The 10,662-nt window shown below is 43.8% G+C and overlaps 1 protein-coding gene across 1 annotated transcript in view; it reads left to right on the plus strand.

Moving 5' to 3' along the window:
- Nucleotides 1-9,852, plus strand: part of SLC25A45 (solute carrier family 25 member 45) — a 66,669-nt gene extending 56,817 nt beyond the window's left edge. The window contains exon 6 of the mRNA XM_082269706.1: nt 9,560-9,852. Coding sequence (XP_082125832.1) covers nt 9,560-9,828 — 269 coding nt within the window. The 3' untranslated portion in view covers nt 9,829-9,852. The remainder of the gene's footprint in view (nt 1-9,559) is intronic.
- The last annotated feature ends 810 nt before the right edge of the window (nt 9,853-10,662 follow it).

Genomic DNA, 10,662 nt, shown 5'->3' on the forward strand with positions numbered 1-10,662 from the left:
GGAAGACTTTTGTAAGGAAGAATGGGCAAAGATACCTCAAACAAGAATTGAAAGACTCTTGGCTGACTACAAAAAGTGTTTACACGCTGTGATACTTGCCAAAGGGGGCAGTACAAGATATTAACTCTGCAGGGTGCCAAAACTTTGGCAGACACCATTTTTTTGTTTTCTGTTATCTTGAAAGTGTAAATGATGGAAATAAAATCAAACTTTTGTTGACATATTATAAGAATGTCTAATCTGTAATTTGATGCCTTTTGGAGATTTTTCCATCTTTCCTTGGCTTCTTTATGCACATTAATACAAATTTTTACCTGGGGTGTCCAAACTTTCAATCACCACTGTATGTGAGACTTTTTGGGAGCCTAGCTGTGTACGGGACCCTAAAAACCAATCTCCACCTTCAGAATTTCAAAGGGCGTACATTTTTCATCACATTTTCTCACTACCTATAACGGTTTAGGAGGCCCTGAAATGTCAAGATACCACAAAACCCCCCAAATGACCCCATTTTGGAAAGTAGACACCCCAAGCTGTTTGCTGAGAGGCTTGGTGAGTCCATGGAGTATTTTATATTTTGCCACAAGTTCCGGGAATATTATTATTTTTTGTTTTTTACACAAAGTTGTCACTAAATGATACATTGCTCACACGTGCCATGGGTATATATGAAATAACACCCCAAAATACATTCTGCTGCTTCTCCTGAGTACAGGGATACCCCATGTGTGAGACTTTTTGGCAGTCTAGCCGAGTACAGGACCCTGAAAACCAATCACCACTTTCAGGCTTTCCAAGGGGGTAAATTGTTGATTTCACTCCTGACTACCTATCACAGTTTCGGAGGCCATGAAATGCCAAGACAGCACAAACCCCCCCTAAATGACCCCTTTTCGGAAAGTATACCTCACATGCATGCTGCAATTGCGGTTTACATATGACACTAGACCAGGGGTGGGGAACCTTTTTTCTGCCAAGGGCCATTAGGGTATTTATAAAACCATTCGGGGGCCGTACAAAATTATCACCTTAAAAATTAGCCTGTTATATTTGGTCAAACATTTAATTATCTCACCCCTAATGTGATGGCTGCAACTGCTTCTCTTTGGTGAAGTGTGTGATGTTAGCTGGTATTGATGATGTTGCTACTCGCAACTGGATTTCCAGGTTTGCATCGGTCAGTCTGGAGCGCAGACGACTTTTTTGTGGTGGTAAGTTTTGAAAAGAACTACTGGCAGGTACTGCTGGTGGGTATAGCTGGCTGGTACTGCTGGTGGGTACAGCTGGCTCAGGCTGGTACTGCTGGCTTGTACTGTGCTGTGAGTACTGCTGGATGGTACTGCTGGCTCAGGCTAATACTGCTGTGGGTACTGCTGACTCAGGCTGGTACTGTGCTGTAGGTACTGCTGGCTGGTACTGTGCTGTGGGTACTGCTGGCTCAGGCTGGTACTGCTGGCATGTACTGCTGGCTGGTATTGCTGTAGGTACTGCTGGCTGGTACTGTTGTATGTACTGCTGACTACTACTGTGTATACTGCTGGCTCTGGCTGGTACTGCTGTGTGTGCTGCTGGCGGGAAATGCTGGCTAGGAGAAGTGTAGCAGAGCCATGCTGGAGGAAGAGGTGATGTTTTCTGTATTGGTCAGAGGCGGAGTGCATTTGATATCACTCCACCTGTGACTTACTCAGACTGTCATAACGGAGCAGGAACTATACAGGAAGCATCGGCTCCATTCTGACAGATCAGCTGAGAGACACAGACTCAGCTGCATGGGGGGCCGCACCAGATGACTTTGGGGGCCGCATACGGCCCCTGAACCATAGGTTCCCCACCCCTGCACTAGACCAACACTTGCGTGTGCCTTTGTTCGCAAGCACGGGGGGTGGGGGGGGTTTATTTTTTTATTTTATGTTATTTTTTTTTTAATCATTTTTATTGTTATCGCAGTGAATTTAAATATCCCTTATGATAGCAATCTGTAGTGACGGGTACTCTTTTTTTTAAAAATTGGGGTCTTTTAGACTCTAGATCTCTCCTCTGACCTTAACGCATCTGACCACACCAAAGTTGATGTGATAAAATGCTTTCCCAATGGCGCTGTTTATTTCTGGCGAAACAGAAGTCATGAAATGCTCGTAGCTTCCGGTATCTTAGGCCATAGAGATGATTGGAGCCATTCTTGTCTCCAATCAGCTCTATGGTTAGATAATTTAACCACTGGCTGCACTCTCGGGTTAACCGGTGGTAAAGGAGAGCCAGAGAAAAACCGCGGAAGGTGGCGTGAGGGGGAGTCCTCTCCCACTGCTTGTAAAAGCAGTCTAGCAGCCAATTATCCGCTAGGATTGCTTTTACATGTAAGCGGACCGCTGGCTGTAAAGAACGATACCAAGATGATGCCTAAACCTGCAGGCATCATCCTGGTATAACCACTCAAAGTCCAGCAGCGTACCAGTACATTGCTGGTCCTTGTTTGGCATATAGTGTAGGTTTTTTTTTTTTTCATGCAGCCTGTGGGCTGAACGAAAAAAAGAGAACCTAACAGAAATCACCACAGGAAAATTGTGTAGTATACACCATTAACCGGCCAAACATCCAAACCCACTTATTTAATGGTGGGTATACATGACAATATTCCACGTATACCTAAAGGTATTTTAACTGCAGTGGTGAAATCAACCTACCACAGCACTGCCATCAGAGGTATCCATATATGCTGAGCGCAAACGCTGTTTGTGTCAGAATATATAAAATCAGTGTGGAAGCCGACGAGTACCTGCAAGGGAAACAGGTTAAGAAAAGAATGAAAAATAGACAAAGTACAGTAAAAGTATAGTAGGAAGAGTAGAAGAACATAAAAATAACTGAGACGACAACTGTTTTTGGCTTTTTTATTTTATATTTTTTTTCTATTTTTTTTTAACACTTTTTTTTTGTGAACTGCAATTTTTCAGCTTAGGATCTCTCAAAATGTCGAACATCTTTTGAGACTCTGTGTTTGTGTGCCCTACACTATGTCGTGCTGTACCCTACACTAAAACTCTACTAGTGTGTGGTAGCGCTCAAAACATTCCCCTATGCAGAGACCAGGTTGGTCAGGACAGGTGGGACAATAATAACGGGTGTTGCGCCTAAATCCGCGCCTGCTAAAGACACATCTTTGGGGGCGTCTTTGGGTAGGGGCACTTAGGAGGGCATTTGAAAAATGCCACTCATGCAGCCGGCTCACTGCATCTGGAAGGGGAAGTTGGGCAGGGACACCTCCTGGGTACAGGTAGGCATTGATGATCTCTTCCTGGAATTCTCTGAAGGATTCGGTTCGTCCTGACTCCCTGTATAGGACAAAGGTGTTCAGCATACCCAATTGGAATAAATAAACAGACACTTTTTTGTACCAGCGTCTGGCTTTACGCGCAACTAAATACGGTGGCAAAAGCTGGTTGTTAAAGTTCACCCCTCCCATATTAAGGTTGTAGTCCTGGACACAGAGGGGTTTCTCCATAACGCTAGTAGCCATAGTAATTTGGATCGTCGTGTCTGTGTGAAGGGAGGACAGAACGAAAACATCCCGTGTATCCCTCCACTTCACTGCAAGCAATTTGTCCATTTTCAAGCAGGTTCTCTCCCCCCGACTAAGACGGGAATTTACAAGCCGTTGGGGGAAGCTCCGGTGATTAGGTCGCACGGTGCCACATGCGCCAATTTGTAATTCAAGAAGATGACTAAATAGTGGCACACTTGTGTAAAAGTTGTCCACGTACAAATGGTACCCCTTTCCGGATAAGGGTGACACTGAGTCCCATACTATCTTTCCGCTGCTCCCTATGTAGTCTGGGCAGTTGGGGGGCTCCACAGAGCTATCTTTTCCCTCGTAGACCTGGAAACTAACTGTATAGCCTGTGGCCCTGTCACATCCTGGTATAACCACTCAAAGTCCAGCAACGTACCAGTACATTGCTGGTCCTTGTTTGGCATATAGTGTAGGTTTTTTTTTTTTTTTTTTCATGCAGCCTGTGGGCTGAACGAAAAAAAGAGAACCTAACAGAAATCACCACAGGAAAATTGTGTAGTATACACCATTAACCGGCCAAACATCCAAACCCACTTATTTAATGGTGGGTATACATGACAATATTCCACGTATACCTAAAGGTATTTTAACTGCAGTGGTGAAATCAACCTACCACAGCACTGCCATCAGAGGTATCCATATATGCTGAGCGCAATCGCTGTTTGTGTCAGAATATATAAAATCAGTGTGGAAGCCGACGAGTACCTGCAAGGGAAACAGGTTAAGAAAAGAATGAAAAATAGACAAAGTACAGTAAAAGTATAGTAGGAAGAGTAGAAGAACATAAAAATAACTGAGACGACAACTGTTTTTGGCTTTTTTATTTTATATTTTTTTTTCTATTTTTTTTTAACACTTTTTTTTTGTGAACTGCAATTTTTCAGCTTAGGATCTCTCAAAATGTCGAACATCTTTTGAGACTCTGTGTTTGTGTGCCCTACACTATGTCGTGCTGTACCCTACACTAAAACTCTACTAGTGTGTGGTAGCGCTCAAAACATTCCCCTATGCAGAGACCAGGTTGGTCAGGACAGGTGGGACAATAATAACGGGTGTTGCGCCTAAATCCGCGCCTGCTAAAGACACAACATCTTTGGGGGCGTCTTTGGGTAGGGGCACTTAGGAGGGCATTTGAAAAATGCCTCTCATGCAGCCGGCTCACTGCATCTGGAAGGGGAAGTTGGGCAGGGACACCTCCTGGGTACAGGTAGGCATTGATGATCTCTTCCTGGAATTCTCTGAAGGATTCGGTTCGTCCTGACGCCCTGTATAGGACAAAGGTGTTCAGCATACCCAATTGGAATAAATAAACAGACACTTTTTTGTACCAGCGTCTGGCTTTACGCGCAACTAAATACGGTGGCAAAAGCTGGTTGTTAAAGTTCACCCCTCCCATATTAAGGTTGTAGTCCTGGACACAGAGGGGTTTCTCCATAACGCTAGTAGCCATAGTAATTTGGATCGTCGTGTCTGTGTGAAGGGAGGACAGAACGAAAACATCCCGTGTATCCCTCCACTTCACTGCAAGCAATTTGTCCATTTTCAAGCAGGTTCTCTCCCCCCGACTAAGACGGGAATTTACAAGCCGTTGGGGAAAGCTCCGGTGATTAGGTCGCACGGTGCCACATGCGCCAATTTGTAATTCAAGAAGATGACTAAATAGTGGCACACTTGTGTAAAAGTTGTCCACGTACAAATGGTACCCCTTTCCGGATAAGGGTGACACCGAGTCCCATACTATCTTGCCGCTGCTCCCTATGTAGTCTGGGCAGTTGGGGGGCTCCACAGAGCTATCTTTTCCCTCGTAGACCTGGAAACTAACTGTATAGCCTGTGGCCCTGTCACACAGCTTGTACAGTTTGACCCCATATCTGGCACGCTTGCTGGGGAGATACTGTTTCATAGCAAGGCGGCCAGTAAACTTAATCAGGGACTCGTCAACGCAGACAACTTGTTCGGGGGTAAACAAGGCTGCAAACCGCTGATTGAAGTGGTCTACGAGGGGCCCGAATTTTGTGGAGCCGATCATATTCAGGGTCTCCCCGAGGATGACAGATTTCATTGTTGTTTGATTGCAGAATTTGCTCGTATCTCGCTCTGGACATGGAGGCAGAGTACATGCGCATATGGTGAATTGGGCAAGTGGACCAATATAGCCGCAATTCACTCTCTTTGGTTATGCCCATGTTGAGGGAAAGGCCCAGAAAGATTTTAAAATCGGGAACCGTTATAGGTTTCCAGCCGAATGGTCTGGCAAGGGGCGAATTTGGGTTGGCGGCGATGAATTGTTCACATAAATTTGATTGATCCACAATAAATCTGAAAAGATCTTTCATGAAGAACAGCTCATAAATTCAGGGATTCCAGGTTGGGCAGTGAATGGGGTAATTACGGGGGCTGTAGAATCAGTGGGTTGCCAATTGGGATATGCTAGCGCATCAGGGAGGGCACTATGGGCTCTACGGGCCTGTCTTCAAATACGCGGTGGCTGTGGGCCACTACTTGTGCTAGCCACCGCACCAGCTTCAACTGCACTTATGGGACTCGCCACGTCACCAAGTGTTACTGCAGTGCTGGTTGTACTAGGTCCAGGGTGTATTAGGCCGTTGGCGCTTGCCAGGCCACCAGAAGGATGAACTAGTATAGACACTCTGCTCCGTACGAGCACACTGCGATCTCTGCACCTCAGCAACTCCAGAATGGGGTCGGGTACGCCTGGTTCTAACAGGGACCCATCCGTCGTCAGAGCTGTCTGTCAGGTAGGCGCTGCTTACTTCAGGTTCGTATACTGACCCTGATTCTGCCAGTGAGGCTTCCCCTTCGCTCTCATCTGACATGGTCAGTATACTGTAAGCCTCTGCATTACTGTACCACCGTTTGGTCATTTTAGTAACTCAATTTACCGGTACAGTAGTGTGACTTTTTCAACCACTACCAAAAAAAAACTGCTAATGCTAGCAGGGATCAGGCCTGACTCTGCTAACACAGCGGTTTTGTGTGTTGTGTTTTTTTGTAAGTGACAGTAATCTATTGATTGCTACACTTGCCTGGGTGGGGTGGGGTGGGCTGGGCAGAGGGGTTAAACGCAGGTGCTGGCAGGAATCAGTGCTGATCGTGCAAACACTGCGTTTTGGGAACCCTAAACTATGGGGACGCTAGTATCGTTCAGATCAGATATTGATCTGTTCAAACACTATACTAGTAATGGAAGTGTATGTGTGTGTGTATGTGTGTGTGTATGTGGTAATCAAGGGGTTATTTCTAACTATGCGCCAGGGATCTGCGCTAACTTAGACTGACGCTAACCCTAACTAATGTCACCTGTGTCACTAATAATAGTGATCAGAATTAAAAACTGTACACTATAAAAGTGACACTGTGACAGGGCACTGAAGGGGTTAACTGGGGGTGATCAGGGGGGGTCAGAGGGTTCAATCTTTATGGGGGGGGGGGGTGACGGGGACCCTAAATCTACTTGGGACAGAAAATAATTTGCTAGCGCTAACTCAAGTCACAATCACACTAATACAAAAATACAGTAAACCACTATATTACCTGTGTATAGTGTGCAATGTGACAGGGGGGAAGGGGTTAACTGGGGGTGATCAGGGGGTTAAATCTTTATTGAGGGGGGTGGCGGGTATCCTAAGTATAAAAGGAAGGGCCGCAAGCGCTAAACCTGGTCACAAGTCACACTTATACGGGTATATAGGAAAATGCTATGTACTGTATACAGTGTGTGTTGGGACAGGGGGGATCAGGGGGTTAAATCTTTATGGGGGGGGATGGGGACCCTAAACCTCCTTACCTCCTTGGGACAGAAACTAACTCGCTAGCGCAAACATAAGTCACAATCACACTAATACAAAATACAGTAAAACACTATATTACCTGTATATTAGTGTGCAATGTGACAGGGGGGAAGGGGTTAACTGGGGGTGATCAGGGGTTTAAATCTTTATGGGGGGGGGGCTGGCGGGTATCCTAAGTGTAAAAGGATGGGCTGCAAGCGCTAAACCTGGTCACAAGTCACACTTATACGGGTATATAGGAAACTGCTATATTCAGTATACAGTGTGTGTTGTGACAGGGGGTGTAGGGGTTAATTGGGGGGGGCGATCGGGGGTGAAATGTGCCTATCTAAGTGTGTGTGGGTGTGCTGGTGCAGTACTCAGTTTAGATCTGCTCTCTCCTCTCGATGAATCCAAAAAGGATCATGGGAGGGGAGAGCGGGTCTTTTCTGTGCCTGTGTTTACATTACACAGGCACAGATCAGTATCTGATTGGGTAGGACCGATCAACAGGTCCAGGCCAAAAATAATTGGCCTGGACCTGATGACTGATCGGTTCTGAACCCAATCAGATCATCAACCGTGCCTGGGGCACGCCCCAGAGCGGCGGGAGAGAGCAACGTACAAATACGTCGCTTTGCCTGAAGGGGGCTGACTGCCACAGTGTATAGTCGTGCGGCAGTCGGCAAGTGGGTAAGGGGGAAAATCTTCCGGTCCAGAAGTAGCTAATTTACACTTTTTTTTTTTTATTAGTGACAGAATCCCTTTAAGCATGCATTGTATAACTTATGGTTAGATGTCTGTGTCTTCACTTAATTATGTATGGTTTTTTTTTTTTTTTCTCAAACTGCCATGAGCCTTGTTTGTTGAGTTGGCTACAAATGTGTACCCTTTAGGGATAGGTATATTGTTCACAAGTTTAATAATAACTTGTCATGGAAAAAATAAGGGAATACAATTGCCTGTCCTCTTTTCAAAAAGGTTTCTAAAAGTTTGAGTCATAGACCCAAAAAACGCATGCTGTAAATGAGTGATATACACTACTGTGCAAAAGTTTTAGGAAGATGCTTTAAATTAAGAATGCTTTCAGAAATAGAAGTGGTAATATTTTTTTTTTTTTTTTTTGTTTATCAATTGACAAAATTGAAAGCAAATTAACAGAAGAGAAATTAAAATCAAGCTAATATTTAGTGTGGCCACATTTTGCCTTTAATACCACATTAGTTCTTCTAGGTACACTTGCACACAGTTTCCTGAAGGAGTCAGTAGCTAGGTTGTCCCAAACATCTTGGAGAACTATGAAAGGCCATGTGTGACCAGCGCCATGGAGAGTCCAAGTATAAACGTCAGGTGGAAGCTGCCACCTACCCCTGGGGGTCCTGGGGTCCAATAGGCAGATAAGAAAAAATGTTGATATGTGGCGCTACCTGCTCAAGGGAAATAAGGATATGGTGCCAAAGTGCACAGTGTGTGTATGGACTAAACTTTATATTCCAACATAATTTAAAAAATACTATAATAAAATCAATCAATAAACATAATCCTTATGTATTATTAACATGAAATAAATTAAATTATAAAGGTGCACCATGCCAAGTGGAAGACTTGCTGGGCATATAATGATACCCTTACAAGGTGCTAAGTGCAAGTGCAGCTATGCAGCTGGTAAAGGAATTGTTGCTAGTGCTCAGTATTTGTGCTATTCAATTACTTTATTAAATGATATTTGTGAGACAAAACAGGGGTTTTGTCTGCACACATTTGCAAATACATGCGGGACCTGTAGCTTTCGTGTGTATTTGCAAATGTGTGCGCTTGTTTTTAACGCATACTGTTAGACAGGTCAGTTTGGTTGGTCGCAGGCTGGTCACTAAGGAGAGCTTGGAATTTTCCTTGGATTTGTCCTTGGCTTATTTTTGACATTACATACAGACATTAGCATGAAACGGGAACCTCGTTTTGGCAGTTGGCATGGTTGTATAGGTATTCTCTTTAGGCTGCCCTAGCATCCAAGCATACAAGTCTTGTGTCCTGTACTGTGCAATTAAGATATACAGTATATTTTATTAAACTATTGGCTAGTGGTATGAAAATATGTGCAGGCAGTTGTAGCAGTATAGTTAACCAGAGCCTAGTTTTAATGGCAGGTTCATAATACACGATGGAAGAAAAGAAACACTTTTCTGCTTTGTCTCTTCAGGTACATGGACAATGCTTTTTGCTGGCGGTTGTGCAGGAACTGTGGGGTGGGCAGCTGCAAACCCAATGGATGTTATAAAGTCACGCCTACAGATGGATGGCATGTATAAAGTGCAGTATCGGGGACTATATGACTGCATTTATCAAAGCATTAAAAAGGAAGGACTCCGTGTACTGTTGAAAGGTCTCACAGTTAACAGCTTGAGAGGCTTCCCTGTCAATGCAGTGACTTTTCTGAGTTATGAAAAACTTCTCCATATCTTACGATAAATGATGACTATATTCTGAAATATAGTATACACATTAAGTTAGTACACTAATGGATGAGTATTAAATATAACTTAATAATGTCACTATAAATAAGAAATAAACATTCTATGTAATGGTTATCTGCACATTATTTACATTATAATACACCTTTTATCAAAGTTTAGTCTAACGGGAATAAAGTTCATCTTACAGGTCTAGGTCATATTAGGTGCTGCATCCAAATGACTGCTAGTTTTGAAGCTATTCAACTATGGCAGTGTAAAGGTCATGTCAGGTGAGCAACCTAGTCACTGTTAACAATTTGCCAGTGACAGGATTGCTAAGAAACTGCCTACCATCCTTCTAGGAAGCCTGTCCTAAGATGTTGCTCTGTCTCTTTTCCTTTCCTAGCAGGTTTATTTTCTGCAGTGCTGCATAAAAACAATGGCAAAAAAAAGAAATACAGGTATAGGAAAAGCAGGAGGGGTAGGCAAAAAGGGAAGCACTTCACATGGGAGGCTCTAAGTTTTTTTTTTCCTTTACTGCAAGAGTTAAAAAAATCACTTTGCTGCTGATTATTTTTTTTTACTTCTTGGCAGTACTGTGTCTTACACAGCACACCAAAATTGATGTCATTTTAACCACTTTAGCCCCGGAGGATTTGGCTGCTCAAAGACCAGAACCCTTTTTTCAACTTGGCACTGCATGATTTTAACTGACAATTGCGCGGTCATGCAATGCTGTACCCAAATTAAATTCAGGTCCTTTTTTTCCCCACAAACAGAGCTTTCTTTTGAGGGTATTTTATCACCTCTGCGCTTTTTATTTTTTGCGATATTAATAAAAAATGCGAAA

The sequence above is a fragment of the Pelophylax lessonae genome, assembly GCF_965119305.1.
Source record: "Pelophylax lessonae genome assembly, chromosome: 10".
NCBI classification, from domain to species: Eukaryota; Metazoa; Chordata; class Amphibia; order Anura; family Ranidae; genus Pelophylax; species Pelophylax lessonae.